We start from the raw sequence: 26,534 nt of genomic DNA on the forward strand, positions 1-26,534 counted from the left end.
CTCAAGAAGAAATTCGTTCGAACGACCAACCGCATTTCTTCTTTTTTTGGTTCGTCGTAATTTTGATCGATTCGATTAAAAGAAAAAAAAAAAAAAAGAAAATGATTAAATTTTTAATTCTATCGAATGCGTTTAAATACGTAACACCGTGTATACAGAAATACATATGTTCGATCTGTACTCTCTTTACCTCGTTCTATTTCGGAATCAGATCGTTCTTCTCTCCGATGCAGGCATCCACAAATTTTCTCTTTGAAAAATAAAAACGTAATAAAAAAAAAAAATAAAAAAGGAAACATTATAGCAGGATGCACTTGAAAAATTTTCTTCCTGTTTATCGTAAAATCCAGACCCGTTGCCTGGATTTTTATTACATTACTATGATCGATTAAATCGTACTTATTGTAAGAAAATGAAATCATAATTATTATTGCAATCTATCGTTTTAAAAATATTTTTTGATCAATTGTTATTAATTGTTCCACGACAATTGCAATATAATTCTTTTTTCTGATATATATAAAACTTCTTTTGATTTTTTATTTATTTATTTATTTATTTATTCGTGCGAATAATATGAGAGAACAAAAAATGAGGAAGAAAGGGAAATAATTTCGAACGAATACTCGTTGAGAATACTACTTTTACGAAAATATTCAAATTATCATTCAAAAATAAATTCTCGTTTATTCCTTGTAAAAATTTGAACTAAAAAGAGAAAGAAGGAAAGAAAGTAAGACAGAAAGAAGAACGATTAAATCTTATTCGATTTAACTATTACTTTTCGACCTAAACTTTTTATCTCACGTTATTAAAAAAAAAAAAGTTTTCTTTTTTATTTTATTATTTTTTTCTTCTAACTTCTTGTTTTCTGTCTTTGGTCTTGTAATTAAAAACTTTAGGTTAAAGGTGTGTGTGTATGTGTGTGTGTGTGTGTATATATACTTTATATAATGTGTATATAATACTTTAAGACTACCTTCATAAACTTCGTCGATTTATACAATTTATCTTATTTTACGGTTAAGAAAACTTCGATTGATGTGAGAGAAATGAACTTTATGACGGATTGGTGATAAGTACTACCTAGAGGATATTTCATTCAATATATATCATATCTATATACTTAAATATATTAATTTTTTTTTGTTAATATTAATTTGGAAATTAATGTAATATATAATGTTAAATTATTATTATTTCATTATATTAATAATATTATATAATATTCTATGTCATTATGGACATTTCATAACGTAGGATATTAATATTATACTGATCATTTTACTGTAATATAATAAATATATTATATGAAAATATTCCAAGAATATTATGTTAATTTTCACAAAACATATTAACAAATATAATATAATAATATCGATTAATTTTAGTATAATATATATTATGTTATTATAAATACAATAAAATGATCAAATATTATTAAACAAAAAAATCACTTACGCGTGTCTCGAGGTCATATGGTAACGACGTTTCATAACTTTCCAAATTTCCCAACAAATTGCAGTATAACAAAATGCCATTACGGTAAGAGGTAATACAAGAACTAGTACAAGCATATAAACTTCATGTGCTTTCCATAAAAATGCAGCATCAGGATCACGAACGCACCAATATGCAATAACCCTTTGTCCAACTTCTTTATGCCTCTATAACCCAAATTTAATATTATACGTATTAACAAATATATAATGTTATAAATATATTGACTTCATTTTAATTATTATTACACATCAATTATTTTATTCCCATACTAAAAAGTAAAAACCATATATTCTAAAAGATACTTGAATAAAGATAAAATCAAACAAAAATTTATTTTAAAACGTTAGTTTCTAAACGTACATCCAAAGAATCATTAATTTTTAATATCCTTAAACGCATATATTTTTACATAAAAATGTTTTCGTATGCAAAAAAAAAAAAAGGAAAAAAAAGGAAAAAAAGTAAAATATGAAACGAAATGAAAAATTAAATATACTTTGTCTCGTAGCGAGATTAATATTCTACGAGGATGTACAAATTTAACGAACGTCTAAATGTAGAGATGGCAACAACAAAATCCGGGAAAAATATATTTGGCGAGGTAAAAAGAAAAGAAAAGAATGATAAAATTGTAATTTCGTTTGATACACGTGGTACGTATCGTACGTACATGCACACATTCATACATTTATAAATTCGCACAATCAGCAATTGCATCGACAGTTTTTTATCGATCGATAAATACCTATCTTTTTCTTTTGACATTCGAATAAACGTCAGATTTTCCTAGAAAACGAAGTGGTAACGGACACTTCGACCTACATTACCTTTTTCCGTGATACCTTTACCTCGTTTATTTATCGTAAAACTCAATTTCTTTCTCTCTCTCTCTCTCTCTCTCTCTCTCTCTCTCTCTCTCTCTGTTTCCACTCTAAAGAAAAGTCTCATCGGGAAAATGGAAAGAAGGAAGGAAGAAAAGAAGAAAAAGTACAAAATGTTAGGAAAAAGTGGAAACAGAAAGTAAAAAGAATAAAGAACAAAAAAATCGTCTTCTATACTTCGTACGTTTTCGATCGTAATTTGCAAAACGCGCGAAAGAACAAAAAAAATTAAAATAAAAATCATAATATTGTAGGGTGAACCAAAAAAAAGTTCGTGCCGTTTTTTAAATTAACATTTTTAGAGTAAATTTTACAAATAAAGAAAAAATTAAAAAAGAAACAATCCATTATGCGCAGTTTCGAAATAAAATTTCAACGCAATAAAACCCACGAACTTTTAATTCATCCTCATTAATAATCCACAAAAAATTAAATTAAATCGTTTGTTTATCAAAAAACGTAACAAACGAACGGGAGGATGAGAGGGGCAGAATATTTGCAATTGAAACAAACAAACAAAAAATAACAAAAAAATAAATTTCCGATAAGTGGAACGAAATCTGAGAACGGGTTTTTCTTTTTCTTTTTTATCAGCACTTTCGACGAGTACTTATATAAATTGAATTACAAAACAAACCCAAAAGAACAAATGGTAACAGGGAAATAAACTGCATTTGCAAAAAAAAAAACAAAAAAAAAAGAAAATCGATCGGCGTAACGGTGGTAGAGAAATATAAACCTGTCTCCGATTGCTTGCTGCGTTTGAGAGGATTTTTGGTGTTTTTTTTTTTTTTTTTTTTTTTTTCAATTTGTCGGTTCCGCAGACATCGTTTTCGGTAAATGCATTCCGATGGAAACGAGGGCGAGGTTTCAAGAGGATAGAGGATCGTTTTTCCGCACTGTGACAAATAATGAAAATGAAAATAAAAATAAAAATAAAAATAAAAATAAAAATGTAAAAAACAAGATAAAGTAATCGAAGTAATTAATCGAGCACCATATATATATTAAAAATAAATGTGATATTAACTTATTGTTTAAAACTAAAATTATTCTATGCCATGACTATAGTAATTTTGTTTTCTTTTTTTTTCTTTTTTTGTCTTTAATCCACTAACTTTGAAAAATGTTACATGATCACCGGAATAAGATGATAAAATATTTTCAACGAGATTTCACGAAAAAGATCAAAATCGAATTTTCGAATCTTGCAACGACAAATATTTACCTGAGTGAATACCATTGGTATACCTAAAAGAAATGACGCAGCCCACGTGATTATTACGATTTTTCTTGCTTGGCTTATGGTACACGTGTATTGCGCTCTCATCGGATGTACTATGGCGTAATATCTGAAAAAAATAATTAAGACAAAATATATTGTTCTAATTATTATTTATACATTACACGTAATTATCTATATTTGTTATTACATTTCTTCGTATAATTTTATTAACGTTATTTGCGAACTGAAAACAGGTCATACTTAATGATCTCATATATGCATATACACCAAATTTATACGTGTATACATATATATATTGGATATTATGAGATATTATGGAATTTCTAATAATTTCTTAATTATAAACGCAAGAATTTAAACCCAAATCCAATCTAATTTCTAAAGAGTAATTTCAATTAAAATATAATCCCAAGTATATTTACTTAGCTAATATAAATTATAAAACACAATAAATATATCTATCTATCTATACACATACACACATACATATATATATTTATAAGATATTATAGTATTTTATCGTGTAGGATACGATCGAGAGAATAGAGAATTCATGGAAACAAGAACACATAGGTAGGTAAAGGCAAACGTAATAAAGGAGCACTTCTATCGGTTAAATTGATGGTATATGATGTCTCCCTCTATATACACCTCTCTACATATGTGTTTACATATATACATATGTATCTATACATGTATATCTATATAAATAGAGCCAGTAGAAACTCGAGTGCTCGATACACACGAAAATTGTCATGTTAAATGTTTCAGCTAACAATTCTGACAACGATCGAACGACTTAAACGATTAAATATATTTGTCACGTTTCTTAAACGTATCACCTACCTCAATTCTTTAAAGTTTAAACTATTGGAAAACGTGCCTACGAGAACGCAACATGAACAACACGAAAATAGTTTTATATATATATGTATATTTATAACAATTTTTTGTACTTTTCCTATTATATTTTTGTTCGAGATACGAAACACAAGTCGCATATTTCACACCTAAAATCCCTTATCACACACACACACACGCGCACACACACACACACATACACCCCATCCCTTCCCCCTTTATCCTTCCAAGCGTAATCTCGTGCAATAACTTTAGCTAACTCTTGTTTAAACGTTAACAAGTTAAATGCAACCCACGTCAGTAATCGATGACTGACACTAAACTTTTTCTGTTTCACTTTTAAAACAACGCGCATTACCTAACGAGGATTTTTTTTCTAAATTTTATAAAATGCCCGGGACGAGGTCGGGAATTGTATAAAATGTCCAGGTTAAGAATTTAAAGGAATGAAATTAATTGAGAGTACGATTTGATTGGAATTCACTATAGTAATACATCGTTTCAAAAAATGATTTCTACGATAACTACAAAGTTTAACAATTAATCCTTTGAACAATCAAAAAATAAAATGTTACCAATAACCATAAATTTAAAGATCTAACATAAGTCTACTAATAACCTAACAGAATCCCGTTAATGTTTTCCAAACGTAAAAAACATTAGATAGGAAAGATAATAATCGATTTTAAGAAAAGAAAGAAAAAAAAAAGAAAGAAAAAAAGCAGGAATAAAAGAGAGAGAAACAAATTCTCCGTAGTATAATAACCACGTAGGCGAAATCGCCTAATGGCTCGTAGAATCTCGACGTTACGAATTTGCATGGCATACATGAAAGCGTCCATTTTCACGGCACTTCGATGACGATACCCCGTTACCCCCTTTTATTTTTTTTTTCCGTCACTCTCTTTCCTTTTAAAATGTTTTAAAAAAAAAGAAAGAAAGAAAAAAAAGGACGAAGAAAGAGAAAGAGAAGAGGAAAAAGAAAAACGGAAAAGGAAAAAAGAACAACCTCCCCACCCCCATGGAAATAGGAGAAAAGTTCACTTGCACCTTCATGGTTTTTGAAATCTCTTCTTCGCTAGCCAATATTCCCATTCCATCCCATCGTCGACTCCCCACCCCTCCTCCTCTTCCTCCTCCTCCTATCCCTTTTCCTGTTCGTTCTCGTCGTCGTTCCCCTTCCATCGCTCATCCCACCCCCCCACTCCCACTCCCACCCTCTTCCTACCCATTTAAACCTTGACTATCAACCAAATACGCTAGCATGAATATAAATTGCTATGCCATATACGGGTTTTCACGTTGACCTCGACATCTGCCAATCAGTCGGCCACAATTTTGGAATGATATGGGATGAAAAGAAAAAAAATTTAAAAAGAAAAAACAATAAAAAGACAAATGAATCGGAACGAATTTAATAGTAGTTGATAACGATGAAACAATTTGTCAATTTGCTCTTCATTTCAATTTGAATTTATTAAGTGAAGATATTAAAAACGCGAGAAAGGTAATGATAATATATTGTATTATTATATTTCGTTCTCGAAGTGTAATGAAGCGTGTTTAATTAATATTGTTAATTACAATAGTAATTGATTTTTTTTCGAGAAAATATGAGAAATTATTTTCGCGTTGGTGAGCTTGTATTGTACTGTGGATTGTATTTTTATTTATAATTGTATTACTGTGACGATTGAATCTGAAGTGAATTCATTGATTCGTGTTATTTTGAAATGATTTATTGAAAAAAAAATATATGTGTGTGTGTATATATATATACGTATATCGCGAGTATTTGTATTTTTATTTAAAAATTGCGTCACGGTTGTTAGGATGAAAAGGGAAGAAGATTTGCGAACGAGGTATATTTGTTAATTGATTGTCGAAACAATTTTTATGACAAAACGATAATAAAATTTGAGATTCAAATGAAATCTTTTTTTTTTCCTTTTTTTTTAATTTTTATCTTTTTTGCATTTAAATCGAATTTAGAAAAAAAAAGAGAAAAAAGGTGGTAAAAAATATCGCTAACAGTAATGAAAAAAAAAGTAATAATCGTCATATTCGTTAGGTTATAAAATGATTTTTTTCTATTCAAAGTTACAGGGAGTCAAGTGAAAAGAGTTAAGTTTAAAAAAAAAAAAAGAAAATAGTGTATTTGGTACTTTTTATTCAAGCTTGCATTAAGACGATGGAAAAAGAATGTATGAAAAGCTCTTGACAAGAAATACATCCCGTTTTCTTTGAAGAAAACGACGTTACGAAGAAATGGAAAATAGTTTTCCTGAAAGGAGTTATATGAAAGAATGTTTGAGAACAACATAAACGTCCGGTAGTAAATCAAAGACATTTTATTTCAAAGTAAAATACCAGAGTGAGAGAGAAAGAGCAAAGGAAAAAGAAAATGAAAATGAAAAAAAAAAAGAAAAAAGAACAAAAAAATCGCAAAATAACGGAGCAAAAATATACTCCTTCAATTAAACTTTCCGAGAACAAGACGAGAATCATTATCCATAGTTCGATGGAAAAACAAAAAGATCAAATTCTTTTATTATGAAAACATACAGGAGAACATTTTTCTAACTTGTAAACACAATTCGAAATATTGTAATATCTTTTTACACATCCTCTTTTTTTCTTTTTCTTTTATTTACAAGGGACGACCCATTGATTCCGATAAAACAAATCGAAATTACGAATCAATGTTTTTTTTTACGTTGAATATTTAACAATATAATAATAATCGAATATTTAACAATATAATAAAAATCGAAATTAGAAAATTAATTTTAAATATCTTACCTTTCAATGGACATTGCAGTGAGAGTGACAACGGAACAGATAGCAGAAACGCTTTGCATGTAATGCACAGATTTGCATAGGAAGATACCCATTGTCCATGTATACGAGAACAATTTGGCGATCTGTAACGAATAAATAAATACTGATGTAGGTCATTCATTTCGTTAATTATTCAAGGCCAATTATCTTATCGACGATATACCATCAAAGTGAAAATTAAATTCATTTCATTCATTTATTTCGTATAAATTACACACGCACTCATGTTGTTTAAATAAAACAAAATAATAATAATAATAATAATAATAATAATAATAATAATAATGAACAAAATAAAAAAATGTAATATTAACTTAATTGAAGTATAAGATCTCTGAAAAAAAAATAAAGTCAAAGAGATAGAAATGCAAAGTTTTTCGAAGAAATGCAATTAAAAAAACGTAGTAACCGAAAAGTAAAAGAAAATGAGAATAGAAAGAGAGAAGGGTAGAAGGGGGGTTAGGGGTGGTGGTGTTGGTTGTGCCGAGAAGAGATGAAACATGAAACATAATCTTCTAAGGTCGAGTTTACGTCTTATTATAACGCTTAAAAAAAGGTAAAAAGAGAAAAAAATCAGCTCGAGTTTAAATACGTTTAATCAAGTTGTATTTTAGCGAAGATAAAACGTGAATTATGATAGTCGTTAAAGTCGTGTTGTATCCTTCTCTTGGAAACTCACTAACGAGGACAGAATGACACCTAATCTAGAGTTGTAAACTAGGGATAAAGGTTTTCGCGCACGCGTGCGTCGTTTAAATCTTCGTTAAGGGTAAACTTCGATCGTTTTCGATGAATCTTTTGGCAACTATGGCAAATAATTTTGTTCGTTAGAAGATAAAGTATCAAAAATGTGCTCCGATCATTTTTTTTTTTTCAAGATTCAAACACACCACAAACATTCATATTATTACAATTATATAAACTTATTATAAAATTATTTTCATAGGTTATTAAAATTATATTAATATTGGTATATAATACGTTAAAATTTTAATTAAACGCTTGTGACACTTAATATTAATAATCATAAAACAAACAAAATAAAAAGATAAAACAGTTCGTTCCGACTTTTTTGTTACCTTCCTTGTTATCGACGTGAACGTGTTATACGAGATTAGCTTGGTAGATTGTGTAAATAAGATTAGCTTGTATAGATTAAAACTCGGATAAAAAATAAATATTCTTTATGGGAAATAAAAAAGAAGAAGAAGAAGAAATATATAAAAGAAAAGAATTGCCTACGTTGCAATTGACTTTAATTATACGTAACAGTGTTCCTCAATCCCTTTTTCTTTTTTTTCTTTTTTCTTTTTCTTTTTATCCAACGATAAATATCTTTGTATGCGTAAAAATATTCTTCTTCTTTCTTCGAATGTTCGTAATATTTAAATTTTTAAATATCCGATAAAACAGAACGTATATTATTTTAAAGATAAATATCTTCTTTTACTTTACGATAATATTACAAACGAATTCGAAAAAAAAAGAACATTAGACAAAAATTCTTCTGTTACGTTGAAAATTAATTATTTTGTTCAATTTGCTCAGAAAATAGAAATCATCGTTTCGAGATTCTCATTATTAATTGAACGCTAGCCAAATATTGAATCGCAATTTGTAGATTGAGAAATACTGATCTATGTAAATAAATTTGAGAAGTTACAGAATTAAATCAATTTGTTTTCTATTTTTTTTTTCTTAATTTAATTTTTATTCAAACGATTATTTTTATTAACGAATAAACTTAATCGTTACATCCTAATTGGAATTCTTTTTAAAATAATATTTTATTGTAAGTCACATAATAGATTTATATTATAAAATATCATTGATCTGGATTTAATGAACACAAAGTTGACGAAAATAGGAAATTGAAATCCTTTCTCCAGTCGTTTGGTTTAATCGATGCGTAAAAAAGAATCGAATTAAAATTAAATGTAAATTGGTTTACTCTCGAATTCATCCGATCAGTTTCGAAAAGAGATATACTTTGAATATAAAACCCATTTTTTTGCAAAAGACATTTACATGGTATTACTGAGAAAGAAAAAAAACCCCATGGAAAATGAACGTTTAGCGAGGAATAACTTTAAATGAGAGAGAACGTTCATGTTTGTTTCTTGTCACGTTACTCGCGTTACATCCTTTTCGTAATGTGGATTACATTTTTCTTTCTCCTATTATTTTGCATATTACACGAGGAATATCTAACGTTAAGAAGAACAATTTTATAGAAATATATCTTTTCTCTAAAATATATTAATTATTAATTTTTTTATTATATTATATTATATTAACAAAACATATATTGATTGCTTAAATTTATGATAAATATCGCAACTTATTGTTATGTTAATGTGTTGTAATTTTAATTATCACATTTATCGCATTTTATGCATTTCACAATACTAGAACTTCTACAAAAGAGTAGCAATTTAAATTGAAATATCTCTTGTAACAGACTACAATTATAAGTATTTAATACAATTTTCCAAAAAATTACAACATAATAACATATTTCTTTCTCTTAGCTGGATGAGCATTTAAAAAGACAATTTTTTCCGTTATTATCATAATTGTAGTAGTCAAAAAAGATAGAACATTTTTTATTTTTCAAACATTCTATCAATCTCGTTTGTCAATTTTATTTATTATTGACTAAATTGGGTTTAAAGTGTGCAATTAATTAGTTATTTAAAAAAAAAGAAAAAAACGTTTTTCTTAAATGCATGAAAGTAATTTTCCTTTTCTCGTACAAAAGCATTATCACTGACAATGAGAACAAACACACGAATTTACACACATATACATACACATATACACAAATACTCGTTGAATAGCTTAGCAACTATTTCTGTAATTACATTTGCGATTTTAGAGAAAGACGAAGGGAGAGAGAGATAGAAATAGTGCAAACGTGTGCTTTAAATTAAAGTCAAAGTTTCCAACGAGTACCAATGATGGATGAATCGATTATTCGCAGATCTTTAATGAATATAACACTTGATTGAAACCGATTGATTCAATATAACAAGAATTAACAATAAAAAGAATTGAACAATCCACTCAATATGAACAATTGATTATGAAAGTGACCTGAATCATAAATAATTCATTATTGAACATTTAACGTTTCATTTTTTTGTTTTTTTTTCTTTTTTAAATTATTTTAAATACAATAATTACAATAAACACGTACAATTAATTTTATTTATTTTATTTTTTTTATATATAATAATTAAAATCAACGTGTTACTAGAGTAAGTACTAATATAAATTACTTGAAAAAGAAAAAAAACGATTCATATCGAATAATATAAAAAAAAGGATAAAAATGAAAAGTAAAAAATAACGACTATTAAAAAATCCTATCCCTTAAGTGAAATCACTTTTCTATCAATAAAAGGATAATTATTATCAAAAAAAAAGAAAAAGAAAAAAAATAATTGTCCTAAAAAACCATTTGTTCGAGATTACAAATAAATAAAGTGAATAAAAAGAGATATTGAAAAATATCGTTTTACGTTATTTAAAGATACAGGTTTTTTTTAACTAGAAAGTTATTTAGTAATCCTATTCGATAACACGACGATAAAACGTGTAGGTATGGAGAGAGCGAGAGAGAGAGAGAGAAAGAGAGAGAGAGAGAGAGTTCGAATAGTATTAAATGAAATTATGTCTCGACCAGGAGGAGGAAGCAAAGGCTGTTGTTGTATAGGTCCAGGTTAATGCTCACTCGATGAGAATTTATGATAGCATACTTGGCTCACGAGCAAATAGAAGCTTGTTTTCGTCGGTCGGTTGAGTACGAACCTAGCTAGCTAGCTAGCTAGCTTACATTGCCTTTAAAACTACGAGAAAGCTTGCAAATCGATTACGAAATCACACTCGATATTTTTCTCAGAACTTATTTCACATATCCTATTTCAATCTACTATTACATACGTTTAATAGTAATAATAATAATTATTATTATTATGCTCTCTTTACAATATGCTCTCTTTACAATATGCAAAATTATTTAATATTTAACTAACGTCAATTTATAACTCTCATTATTATAATTATTATTATTAATATTAAATTAATAAACTACTTATGCATAACGATTAAATAACGTATTACACGAATTTAACGATAAATGTTCGAAAATAATAAGAGAGAACATTATTAATAATAAACAAGTGTTTTATTACTATAAGTTGTATTTAATATAATTCGACACAATACTTATTGGACGTTTTAAATAGAAAATTTTCGTATTAATATATTGAACGCGTCGAAAATAAATTTTGTTCGATTTTAATTAAAAAAAAAAAGGATCGTGTAATTCATGTGATCATTAAATTATAAAGAAAAATGTGATCGTCTTCCTCTCTTTCTCTCTATTTTATTTCTTTTTTTCTTCGTTTTGTTCCTTTTTTCTTTTTTCTTTTAAAAAATAACAAGTTTCTCTATATCATAAAACGGATATCGCATAAAAAGGTTAACGATGATATTAAGGAGATTTATCCTTAGCCCAATAAAGGTCGAATAACGCGCGTTATGCCGTGTGATCCAAAACCGTAATTTATGACAGTGCACTTTCTTATCCTGGATTTGACGTTTATACAACTTTTCTTTGTACGTAACATCGGTAAATTTCATTTACGGATAAATTTCGATCAGATAAGTCACTGAATATATGATAAGAAGACAGATTTATCATAGAACCCTGCACTTGACGTTTGTGTTCATTAAAACTAATTTTTTTTTCTTTTCTTTGATTTGATTTGTTTCATATTTTCGATTTGTCTTACTTTTTTTTTCGCCATATTTATTATCAACTTTATAATTTGTACGAAAGTAAAATCATTCTTGGCACATTCTATCATTGGATTATTTTCCAATATTAAACGACATAGAAAAAGATATGAAAGCCATTCGAGTTTTTTTTTAAACGAAAAAAAAAAAATCGAGCAACAGTTTAGAAAAAGATTGCTAAGAACACGAATTCCGGTAGATGCATTCAAGCAAAAGATAGCTTTTTCAACTATTGTGTTGCATGCATACCAGCCAGAGATACGAATTTCTACAAGATAAAAGATAAATCTTTAGAATACCTTATGAACCGAAACATTTTTATAGAAACAAGACGATATTTTTCATTTTACAATACCGTAATACCATTTACAATGAAAACAAATCATTTTTATATATGACGTTACTTTGAAAATAAGTTTACGATATTTAAAAAAAAAAAATAATGCGTAAAATCAGAGGACATCACTAAGCGAAAATTTGCAATTTTTCGTAAAGGATATTAAAAAAAAAAACAAAAAAATGTATAAATATCAATTAAAAATATAGATTAAACCAGATAAATCTTTTAGTATATAAGATATTATACTAAATACAAGCTTGTCTCTTTGATCTCTTTTTAAATGCTTTTCTGAAAACTAATTTACAGTTTTATGAATTAAGTATGCATAAATATAAAATGTTTCATTCTATATAGGATACAAATACGTATCCTATTGAATCCTTGTTTCAAAATTACATTCACTTTTGTATTGCAATAATAAATTCTCGAAAATATGTTATATTTGTCAATAGAATTATGAAAATTAGTTTATAAATATTTCAATGAAAAAGATAATCTCTCAAATTATAATGAATTATTTTATCGACATAATAATAATAATTAACGATTATTATGTTTAAAGTGTTAAAGTTGAATTTATTTTTTGTTCTACGAAACGATCGATAAAATGAATCAAAACGATGAACAAGAATTAATCTTTCAAGGGATCACATAATTTATGATAGAATCCATTGATCTAGATTGTAAACTTATAAACAGAGTTATCTTACGAGCCATAAAATAAAAAGAAAGAAGAAGAAAAAGAAGAAGATGAACGAATGAACATGATTCATAGAAAAGAATTGCCCGTGGCTCTAAAACGACGAATGCTCGAGGCGACATGTTTGCTAATAAATCGTCTATAGTGCACTAGAAAAATATAGGATAACTATCGATCAGAATGTTAAACGATGCTCGATATAAATTTTACCTTTCACCGTATCCCAATCGAACAATCTTCAATTTTTTGTTTGATTCTTTTATCTCTTTCTTTCTATCTTTGTCTTCATGCTCGAAAAAAAAATCAGCAAAGGAGCAAAAGAAACACGCGTAACGACTAAAATTATGACAAATTACGAATAAATATAAGAGAACGATCTAATTCCAACAAAAGAAGAATAATTTAGTTGACAAAAGACATCTTTAAATTCAACGCAATCGTTAATCCATCGTTAATCCATCAGGATTCTACACTGTTGTTTAAATACTAACAGTAAAATCCAATCTTGAATCGTTTCCAAGAAAACTAAAGGGACAAATTTTTCACGTGCATTTTTATATACGATTTATATCGAAGGGAAAATAAAAAAAATTAAATACTGTAAAAAGACTGAAAAATTGTAAATCAAAAACAGGTCTCGTAAACGCATATTATACCCATGTAAAAATTAAAAAAAAAAAAAAAAGAAGAAGTAAAAAAGAAATGTAAAAGAGATCAAGAAAAATATTGAACTGAATAATAGAGTATGTTCAAAATAGATCGAAAATTATTTTAAAAAAATAAAACGCGAAGGAAAGGGTTGAGCTGAAATAATTTTAAAGGAAGCAACGTATCAGCAGCATCTCTTGGAAGTGGGTACTTGAAACGATTGCACGGAAAAGCGGCAGCAGGTGCACTTATGCACGTACTTCCTACTCACATTTCTCTCTCTCTCACTCTCTCTCTTTCTTTTTTTTTCTCTCCCTTTCATTAAAACGAGTATCACTTGGATCGTCAACGTTCATCGATCTTTTCTCATCCAACTCGTAAATAATGTCTTTAAAGTGTAATACATGTCGTATGTAATACACGTGCACACAGTTTAAGAACAAAAGCATGTCAAGGATTGTCTGTTAAAATGTGTACGTTCCTATCAGATTAATAATTGTAAGTTACAACTATTAATTACAACGATGTTAATAAAGTAGTATGAAAATTACATTTTTCAAGAATTACACACGTATTACGGATTAACATTTAAAAGTATAAACATAAACGGGCCTTTATATAAACCAACACATATACCTATAAATTGTTAGTAAAGAAAAGTTCAAATCTAATGGAAAAACAAAAACAATATATTATATACAATAATTAGTATAACAGTATTGATTTTAATCGAGTTGTTTAATAAAATAAAAATATATTCAATGTAATCTCCTATTTATATTAAAATATGATATATTACAAAAATAACGTGGATAGTTACAACATTGTGTTTATTTAAATAAATTATTGATAAAAAATGTACGATTAAATAAAAAATAATAAATGTATCGTTGATCAATCTATAAATAGAACATCAAGGATTTTCTATTTATCAAAATTTAAAAGTATATATTCTCTTAGACGATTAAAGAACGTTTTACGATGGATAAACGGATTGAAAATTACATTCTCTCTTTTTCGAGTTCTTGATTCAACGATTCTGAGGAAAAGTACTTAAACGTAGAACAATAAGAAAATCGATAAACACATTTATAACGTATCGACGAATGAATTTTATTACTTAAACGAAAATTCCGTAGTAGGTAATTTACATTCAATAAAATACAAGAAAGAAAGTGTTTAATTTACGAAAAATGGAGGAAAAAAACAACGAACGGGTGAGATATTAAAAACTATGACAAGGTTGTCACATCAAGGTGCACTTTGTGCATACAACATCCAAACCATTGTACAAACACACACACGCACACACACACACACATATTTGTATGCTACGTGTCTCGAAAGAATGACAGAAAAATGTGTACACTTTACGAATAAAATTATTCGTGAAAATTAGAATAATAAAATTCTAGCTTGAGCAATGACTTATGAATTTTCTAAAATACTTTTCTGAAACATATTACTATTAAGTGGAACCAAAGGATTCTAACAACTCCCTCACCAAGGGGAACACTTGCATAATACACGAGCTTTTCAATGAGCTTTCTATGCATGAGATGCTTAACTCTACGAAAGTTCGATTATCCTCTCATTCGTGTGTTTGCTACAACTTTCTCACTTCCCCACTTACCTACTGTTTTATCTTTTCAATCGACGTTTAAATTAATCATCCTAAGAACAAACGTATCAAAGTAAATCTTTCATAAAGATACAAAGACGAATATAAAATTATTCGTTAGAATTTATTTATTCTATATTCGTATACGAGTAAGCTAGTAAAGTAATATAATTAATATTATATATTTTATATTTATTATATTGAATAAAAAATAAACAAATTTATATATCATCATACTTAAAAGTAAGGAAATAAATAAATAGAATGAGAAAATTAATATTTTACTAAGAGAACTTTTCTCTTCTTCTCTCTTTTCATCATTAAATTAACCACCTCTTTCGAAGAAATGTTCGCCAAAGAATTCAAAAGATTCTTCTCAAAGTGTTGACTAAGTTTTATTAACTTTTAAAATTCCACGAACTTTTAATTATCTACGACTATGGTACTAGTACTCAATAATTTTCTATTTTTCTATTGAATAATCCGATCAAATTTAAAACGAAACTGAGAAAGAGAAAAAGAGTGAAAGGGATGAAAATAATAAATTAATAAGAATCTTAAAGGAATTATATGGTAAAAGGTTTCGTTCCATTGTGTTCGTCACCGTCGTTGAAACATTCATTCGAACTAACGAAAATTGTTAAACTGGAAGCATTCCAAGAAATTGTTTTTAGAAGACGTTGACAAAGATATTGTATAAGTGGTATTTTTAGCAGTCAGCGTGTTCTACGCTCTGATGGATCCAAAATAATAACGTTTCTTGCCTTCCTCTTTTTTTTTTCTTATTTTAACAAAAAAATAATTTCTCTCGACAAATATCAATATAATATCTAAATGTCGATAGAATATTTTTAAATAAATACATATAAAAGTACATACACACACACACGCACGCACACGCAGCTAAACATTTTTTTAAACGTACCTTTTCCTTTTGTTTTTTATTTTGCTTTCTTTTTTATTTATTTTTAATTCTACTTTCACACAAACGTTGAAAAATAAATATATATATATATTTGTAAACGATAACGTGAAATTCGATTAAAGTGTCGTTCACCGTTGCGTATATATTCGCCCGAAATTATGTAAATAAAATCATAACTCGTTTCATAATATAAATTCTCAGTCAATCTTTTATAAAATGATCGTACGAAAATAAAATTGACACCGTGATTATATTTGATACGCAAATATTGACGAATGCGTTTCGTTTCGCGTTGCTTTTTAATATCATTTCTACCGCGTTAATAAATATTATTTTATTATTATTATTATTATTAATATTATTATTTTTTATATATGTATATCAAACACAAAGAAATACAATTTGTGTCAAATATATCAAATTTATTTGTACATTCATAAAAACTTAATATATATTAATTTTTCGTGTCGTTTCAAAATTATTTCTTCGTACGAGAGAATACAACAAATTTGCATCTAACACAATTTCTTTTCTTTCTCTTTATTGAAAAATATATGCAATTAAATATTTTTCTTTTTCCATGACAATACGTGAATTTTCTTTTTTCTTTTTTTTTCTTTTATATAATTTTGCACGAACTTTTTACTTTGCAAACTCAAAATTTTATATATTACTTCTTTTTTTTATCCTTTTCCTTTCTCTTTATTAAAACAAAATAAATATGCAATTTCGTATTTTTCCCCGTTTTTAATATGACAAAAACAAAACAAAAAAATTCTCGAGTTTTGCGAAAAGATGCGCTAACAAACGAAGGGGGCGTGTCGTCGTCGTTAGTTCTTCGATCGTAAAAATGATTCACCGTATAATAAAAATTGAGGAAAAAATTTTTTCCGTCGAGATCGGATCTAGGTCATTTTTAGATACGATCGATCTTACGCACCGTGATTCCCCTTTTTATATTTCTCCCAACTCTTCCCTCGTAATTTTTATTACCAAGCAAATTCTTTCGACAACACGAAAGTACACTTTTCTTCCTCCCCCGATTCACTTTTAACTTTGAAAACGCGTACACTTCGAAGAGAAAAAATAGAAAAAGAAAAAGAGAAAGAAATTTTCCGATAGGAAACAAATCAAATGGATTTAATTAAACCATAAATTATTTCGTAACGATCATTATTATTATTGACACGAATATATCGGAAATGAAAAATTATTATATATATTATATATATTATATAAATTATACATATTATGTAAAAATGAAAAAGAAAATGTGCATTTTCCTCTCTATCACATAGGAAAACAACCTACGGGATAAAGATACACTTAAAAAGCGAATAGATCGATCGATTTGTCAATATGATGAGCAACACGCACTTAGGATTATCAGGGAACGAACATAAAAAGAAGAAAAAGAAAAAGAAAAATTGCATATCCTGTTTGCGATTCTATGAGAGCCACTTTAAATTCCTCCTCCTCCTCCTCCTCCTCCTCTTTCTGTCTCTCTGTCTGTCTCTCTCTCGTTTTTGCGATAAATCCCTAAAGATATGTAATAGATAAAACACATTAAATAAATTTACTTTTACACGCATACATACATAGATATATATAGAAAGAAAAGAAAATCCAGGGATTCACAATTCAATCTCATTTAATTATGATAAAATATAAATATATATCCAGCATATATTATAATTCGTATTCATTTATCGATAATGTTTCGTTTAAAATGCATTAACAAAATGTCTAGAATAAAAGAACATTAAATAACGTTTAAATGAATAAACGTTAACGTTTATTCATTTAAATGATTTTTATTCTTATTACCCATTAGCATAATGAAATTGGTCATTAACGTTAATTCTTATAAACGAAAGTATCGATACGTTTTAATCATTCAATCGTCATCTATAAAATACATTAATGTCTGTTATAATTTTATTTTTTGTTTTTTTTTTTTCTAAACGAACGAGGAAATAAAGTGCGTGTTCGTGTAAATGTATACTTTAAGTACGATCTTTAGTTCTTAATTTTCTTTCTTTCTTTTTTTACTTATTCTTTTTTTTTATTTTCGTTTTTTCTTTCCGTAATATAAAAGGCAAGAATTTCTGTCGAGCAAAGAAAGTACAAAGAGTAAAACTTTCCCTTTTTTTATATTACGCTGATATAAAAAGGATAAAATAGTATTCTTCAAAGTTACCTTTCCAAAATGTTATCGCCAAACTTTTCGCATTCGAAACGATTCGAAACAACTCGAGTAAAATATTACGAGAATTTTAAGATGAAAATTTTATCTGCTTAAAGAGTAGGTAGACCCCTCTCTACCTTGAAAATTATTCATTAAGAAGTAAAATCTTCTTTTTGAGTAGGGTCGAAAGATAATCTTACAATTTATTACATAAAATTTCGTAACATCATTTAGACAAATAAAGTAAGCTCAAATATTTTTTTTCTTTTTATTATTAATCATAACATCTTTAAAATATATCAAAAACTCGTGATACGAAAAGAAAATAAAGGAGAATCGTATTTATAAAAAATTTAAATATTTTCATTTGCAAAAGAAAATGTTGTATTACGAATTAAAATATTAAAATAGCATTGACAAAGAAAATATATATTTCATTTGATAAAAATGAAATTTCTACGTGCTACGATAACCGGATACTTCCGTTTCAAGCTGAATTACGTTAAAACTCATTACATGTCTTTCTCTCTTTTATGCGATAGACGTTAAGAATTTACGACGATGAAATATTTTATTATCTTGTGAACTTGCACGAAGTGGTAAACCCACGCATATAGTCGGCCACTTAGTAACAAGTGACTTCAATTAAACAGTTACGTTGACAACTACACAGGAAAATCGATTTTTCTTACTATTCTAAGAAATTCTTTTCTAATCTATCGTCATACAAAATAAAATATTAGATCTATCAAACAAAATATCAGACAATTATTTGAAAATGGTAAAGAATGTAATATAAATAAAAAAAAAATATTTTAAAAAATGTGTGTATGTGTGTGTGCAATTTATAAAAATGTATTATTCGATTCTTGTTTTTTCCTTAATAAAACTAAAAAAAGAAATATGATAAAAATAAAACAAAATTATATATTGAATAATTCCAATTCAACGATTATTCGATTCGTATTTATCGAAACACACGCAACAGGTAGAAGAAACATAATCAATATTACTTTAATAAACATCAACGGTTAATATAAACATGGAAACAACAAATTACAATATCACGAATATCAAAAATGTATTCTAAACTAACGATTAAATACGCAAACAATGTATTGGACATTTATGAAAATTGGAAATTGGGAATAGGTAATTAGAAATGTTGGAATTGACGATACAATTTGGAATGTCATAATCAGTTATGAACAGTATGTGCGTATGCTGAAGATAGTCAAACCATGGGAATGCGAACTATCGCGAAGATCATTGATTAATCTTAACGATATTATCCAATTAAACGTTAAATGTGACAACCCATGACACATGACATTATCGTTTTATTTTTTTTAATCGAATATATACTCTATATATACATGTATTTTATATTCATATATGTGTTTATTACGTGTACGTGACATTTGATTCAAGTATATTGCGATTAGATCTTATAATCAAGTAATATATCTCGAATTGAACATGCAATTTAAAGTAGAAATACTGATATTCTCTTAAAGTTATAAATCAAATGTTACTATATTTTATACATCCAGTGGTTTTGCAAATTTTTTCAATCCTCAACACCCTTACCGAATGAAAATGTTCTCAAAGCCATCCTGTATCCGAATTCTATAATAGCAAAGCACGCTTTATGAAAATAAACAATAATAATTCTGTAAAAAAATTTGAATAAAAATCAAAATCAAACGTATTTTATACATATGACCAAAATAAAAATATAATTATACAAATTTAATTAATCGTCAAAATCAATTAAATGGTACATTGTCTTCAATCATTTTCATTCTACTAATGTGCATTGATTTTTTCTCTATACTTTGATTCAATCATTTGATTATTTTTTCTTTTTTTTTTTAATTCGATTAATATTTTTCTTATATTTCAAATGATCGTAATTGCGGTGTCCGAGTAAACGTCGAGAATGCGTTAATCGAATGGAAACAAAATTATGGTTAACAATAGAAGAATTGAAGAAAGTTAGAGTAACGAGCATAACTTCTATTTCTAATAGAAATTCCTTATCTCACGATACGATATCCTCGATAACGCGTCGACTAACAAATACGACCAATCATTCAATAAAACATAACGTAAAGGATCTTTTCCTTGTGTCTATGTACAGTGGTGCTCAAATTCAAAGACCTTGTATTTTTTATTACCTTTCATCTTTTACGAGTTCGAATCATTTTTATACGAAAAACCTTCTTATCATAACGAATATCCTACATTTCCAAATCCGAGGTATTTTTTTACCATTTCTCTGAAATCAAAAACACGCGGTTTTTATTTTTTTTTTCAAATGGGTCATCCATCAATTTATACTAATCGAAATGATTGGTCATACTATTTCATACTACGTATATTTTATTATATAACGAAACAAAATCCATGTTAGAATGTACCCCTATCTAAGATATTATATATTTTAAATAATAATATTAATTTAAATAAGTTTAACATATATAGCACGATAATTCGTATATTAAATTATATATATATATGTGGGGTTTTCAATTATTTAAGAAGTATAGATATGAATGTGTGTAATGGTATGAGTGTAGAGTGATTGAAAGAAATGAAAGAATGCATCCGATCGAGGATAAAGAAAGAGCGTTAGATAAGAATATTAGTTTGGGTATAAGGTTACACCGTCCGGACTTGTCGCCTTTGTGAAGCTACATCGAAGTCTCCCGAACGTTCTCGATAATGTGAAATACCGGAAAAGCCGTTGTGCATGGTTTGGAATGATTGGGAAGTTTCCAGGGGAATGACGAGAAACAACGGAAGACGATGGAGGGGATGTAGGGTATAAATAGGCGACGGAAAGGACTGGCGGGGCGTTTTTTTTTCTGTGAGTTCGGTAATAATTGACGAGTGATAAGTGTAACGGAGAGTACGGAAGACAACGGGGAACGGCGAAGGATTACGATAGGCGACGAATCAGGTTCGGGTGTTCCTTGCGGTTGTTTTCGGACGTAGAGAGTTACACTTATTATTAGCATTAGATCATTAGATTATAGATACTTACTATTTTATTTCTTACAAACATTATACCTTGTTATTATTTTTTAATAAATAAATACTTTACTGTTACCATTATAAATATATATCTCATCTTTACGTAAATCTTACATATATATATTATTTTAAAATAATATCAAATCAAATAAAAAAAACGAGTTGTGGGATAAATGATTGTTAATTGATCGAAAAAAAATGTAATTTTGAAATCTAAAAACGTTAATTTATCTTTCGATGTACCTTCCTCTTCGAAATCCACCGTTAGACTCCTCTGTGAAAGTTCTTTTATTCAATGTCGTTTATATGACTTTCCGAAGGCTATATACGCATAACAAAAAGTAATATTCGTAATAAATAAATATTTCCTTTTATGGAAAGTCATATAAACAAGATTCAATAAAAGAACTTTCATAGAGGACAACAGGCCAGATTGAAGGTGAATTTCAAGGAAGACGGTGCTCTAAACATATACTCAGTGCTTCTAAATTACAATATACATTTTATTTTGATTTATTAACAATTATTTTAATATTCTAATACACTCTAATTATATTTCAGATTGTTTCAACGCATATACATTTTTTTAAACATTCATACCTATTAACACACATGCTTTGAATATTATTTAATTTTTATTTTATGTTTCATTAGATGAAAATTTTATTCTCGAAGTCATCACTAGGCAGGAATATTAAAACAAATATACCTCTGTGTAAATAATTAGATAAAAATTAATAGAATGCTAAAATTAAAACGTTGTAATCTTCAATTTTATTTATTAAGAATATTATTCCCGTTATACACATGAAAAAAAAACAATGGACCAGTCTAACGGTGGATTTCGAGGAAAACGATTCATCTGTCTTACACTTCGTAAATTCTAAATTACAATACACAATTTTTTATTCGATTAATTAACAATTAATTAAGATAAATCTGATACACAGTACCTTACTCTATTAATATAATATTTTAAATTATTTTAACGTTCTTGAGACTAATGATAACTTTGATTTGAAAATTTTCATCTGATAAAATATTACAGCAAAAACAGGCCTCGAGTGCAAAAAGGGATAATTACATTATTACATATAGTGGGAGGAAAAAAAGTAAATGTGTGTGGAAAATACCGATTACAGAATTATCTGACAGTAACTATTATATTAGTTTTTTCAACGTGACAAGATCGTTGACTCGTATTCGAAGATCTTATTATAATACAATTTATATTTTAATATTTAAAAATATCCAATAATATATACATTAGTATACATTTCTAACAAAATCTAATTTTAAAATAGGTAATATTTCTTCTCTCTCTCTCTCTCTCTCTCTCTCTCTCTTTCTCTCTTTTACTCACTCTGAGAAAAAGAAAAAGAAAGATGAAAAGATGGATCGCATTACACGGTTTATAACTCTGTCAAGGATAGATACAAGAAGAAAATATATACGAAGCGAGAAGCGAATAATTGAAATATCGTCACCACCGTCATAACATGTGATGCCTTCGAGGGATGAATTAATGGTATTCATGAGAAAAATAAAAAGAACAAATAGTATTAGAGAAAGGAAGTGTGAGTGATACTTTCTTTTTTAATTTTTGATTTCATTCTTTCATCAATCTTCTATCATATTTCATTATTATTATTATAATATTCCATAAAATAAAAATTCGACTCTATCATCGACGAATATTTTCCATTCTGATTGATAGTTGGAAAAATAATACTTAACGCGAAATAGGGGAGGGGAGGGGGGTATTTTGCGCATAATATAGACAATATTGTATCTGGCTTTCAATAAAATATCGGCATAGGATCGAAATAAGTTTGTTAAAACCAGTTATCATCACCGTCAAGGCTATTCAAACATATCCTATAATAATCGATATTTTCCATTAGAAACGGTATCAGAGAAATCGTATCGTTGAAAGGGTTAAAGTTTTCTTTAATAAATGATCGATAGGTTAATCGAAGTATATTATAGGATCGATCAATGATATCTCACTCATTCGATGACATACTTTTTAACCTTTTATTTATATTGATTTGAATAAATCATAAAGTATTACAAAATTTATTTTAATTAAGATACATAATTTCATTCGTAATAATATGAAATAAACACAAAAATTCACATGTCACGTTTAATTAATATTATTTAATAAATTATCAAATATTTAATGAATAAATTGAATGAGCGTGTAAATCATTGAAAACCACAAGAATCATTGTTGAAAACTAATGCGATGCGATACGAAAATATATTGAAACTGACTGGTAAAATGGGGCTGTTGGAAAAGGAGAAAAGGGTGACGAAGGAAGGGATAACAGTTGATGTATAAGTTCCTTTGCTTCCTCCATATAAATCAAAAGACCCCCTTTTACGGAAACGTAATTCACCGCGTCTTGTCCACGTTCTTGGCACCCTCTGAGATACTTCTAAACGACAATGGAGAAAATGGGGGGAGAAGAAAAAAATGCCGAATACGCGTCGAAATGACTTACTTCACACCCTCTCTTTCTTTATGTCATCCCCTTCCCGTTAGAAGTGTTAGGCATTGAAATAATCTTGAAACATAATAAACCTTGCTGAAAATTCCTTCTCTTATGTTTGACTTTTTTTTTATCATGATAAAATCCATTCGCAAATTATCGCGTTATCGATCGAAAACCAAAATTATATTTCACCTTTTTCTTCTTCTTCTTCTTCTTATTTATTCTCTCGTGTTGAATGAAGAGTAATATTTAAATTTTATACTTGTAGGTAATAATACGAGGTAAAAAAAAATTATTTCATGGCTAACAGTGATCATAAATAATGAGGATGAATTGATTTCTTTTTTCTTTTTTTTTTTGTCCATTTTTAACATTTTTATTTGTAGCGATTTGTGCCAAAAGCCAACCCCGATCTTCGTAACAAATTGGACGAATTAAATAAACAATTTTTTTTTTTTTAATAAGCTCATTGTGAACATGCATGTCCAATTTACTTGGACAATTTGTTTGGTTCACTCGAAAAATATGTTTTACTTGAAAAATGAAATATATATGTGTGTGTCTGCATATATGTGTGTGTGTGTATGCAAGAAGAATGTAAGTGTATCCTAATACGAGTATCACGGAGTTAACACTTTCTTCAACGAACTTCGTACAACTTCATTTAACTTGTTCAACCGAATAGGAGCTTTGGTACCATCAAAACGAAAACGGAATAGCTGTTTCATAGGAGTTCCGATGTGATGGGCATTGAAGAAAGTTTACAAAAAGAAAAAAGAAAAAAAAATAGTCGTGAATTTGAAACACAATACTTACGACGATATACGTACGTAGGCAGAGAAAAGTTATAGCAATATATACAAATTCTCATTCGTAGGCGTACACGTATACATGTGAAAACGATTCTCAGATGTGTGAGTAATTTTAGAAACTTGGCAGAATTCGACTTTTATTTTTATTTTCATTCACATTAACTGTAACATTAAGTGGTTGAAAAATAATCGTGACAATAATAATAAAGAAAAAGAGATAATAAAAATAAAATCCGTTCGAAAGAAAGTATCTTTTTTTTCATATATATATATATATATATATAGAAAACAAGTTTGAAAGAAAAATTAAAAAAATATCTGACAAAGAAAAAAAAAAGAGATATTTTAAAAAATTAGGTTAATATTGACAGGCACACGTTAGCTGATCTTTCGATATAATTAAATCCTGTAAACATAACCGTGTGCCTTGGTACCGGAATCAAATGAGTGCGTCTTGTTAAATTTAATAACGTACTCATATTCGAATATCGTATAAACATTCACGCGAGTTGTACTCTTAGAAAAATAATACTACTTGCCTACGAAATTAGATAACGAACATAATGCTATTTGAAAACGAAACTCAATTAATGAACTGCTTATTATCAATAACCCTCTTTCTATTCTCTAACATATATAACAAAAACAAAAAATAGTATAAATTTGTTTAAAACAAAATATAATTAATATCAAAATGAAGTACCTCAACAGTTTTCGAATTTTCCCTAACTAGTTTTTGTATTCAATTACGAAGAATTAAATTGACGTGAAATAAAAAAAATATATATATATATAAAACGTGTGTAAAATTTATTATAGAAACAACAAAAATCAAGAAACTTTTCAAATTAGTTAATATTGAATAAAATTGATTACCTAGAAAGTTAGTGTAGGTTATTGTACACGAACGTGGGTTGAAAAGTTGTGTAAGCTTAATATTTATACAATTATTTCTCGATCAAACTCACGTTGATTTTTCGACGTATACTGAAAACTTTTCAACCCACTCAGCAGATACGTATTATTATATATTATCGTTTAATTTACCTTGACAGGTATACAGAAAATGATCAAAAGAAGATCAGCTGTAGCCAAACCACCGAGAAAAACGTTGGTTGGGGTTGCAGGTAAAGGTCTAAGTCTTGGACAAAGCGTTGATGCAATGATGACTACGTTTCCTAAAAAATAAAAATAACTTTGTTATTAAACTGTTATTATTATTATTATTATTATTATTATTATTATTATTATTATTATTATTATTATTATTATTATTATTATTATACGATAATCTCATTGATATTTACGAAAGGAATTTCTAACAGCGAATGAGAATTCATGCGAAATGACAGATTTAATGGCTTTCATTCTAACTACTAATACCACTACTATTATTACTATACATTTCTATACGTTGTGTTGAATTCAATGAAAATACAACGTAGAAACGTCATCGGTAAAACGTGCAAGAAATACCGAAGTTCATTGTTAACATCGCATTGAGTATGAAAGTGTCACAATAAATTAGTCAATTTATTCGAGGGTATAAATATCAATTATTTATGATCGGATATACATTTAATCGTTGAGAAATTAGCTGACATAATTGTATTTATTAAAACTAT

At 27.7% G+C, this 26,534-nt stretch overlaps 1 protein-coding gene across 14 annotated transcripts in view; it reads right to left on the reverse strand.

The window, feature by feature from the left end:
- Positions 1 to 26,534, reverse strand: part of LOC122521525 (QRFP-like peptide receptor) — a 45,817-nt gene that overhangs the window by 8,785 nt on the left and 10,498 nt on the right. For all 14 annotated transcript variants that reach the window (XM_043642366.1, XM_043642365.1, XM_043642360.1 and 11 more), the window contains exons 3-6: positions 25,957 to 26,087; positions 7,294 to 7,415; positions 3,613 to 3,736; positions 1,462 to 1,667 (exon numbers count right to left, since the gene is read on the reverse strand). In XM_043642366.1, coding sequence (XP_043498301.1) covers positions 1,462 to 1,667; positions 3,613 to 3,736; positions 7,294 to 7,415; positions 25,957 to 26,087 — 583 coding nt within the window. The remainder of the gene's footprint in view (positions 1 to 1,461; positions 1,668 to 3,612; positions 3,737 to 7,293; positions 7,416 to 25,956; positions 26,088 to 26,534) is intronic.

The sequence above is a fragment of the Polistes fuscatus genome, unplaced genomic scaffold, assembly GCF_010416935.1.
Source record: "Polistes fuscatus isolate 324 unplaced genomic scaffold, CU_Pfus_HIC Scaffold4, whole genome shotgun sequence".
NCBI lineage: Eukaryota > Metazoa > Arthropoda > Insecta > Hymenoptera > Vespidae > Polistes > Polistes fuscatus.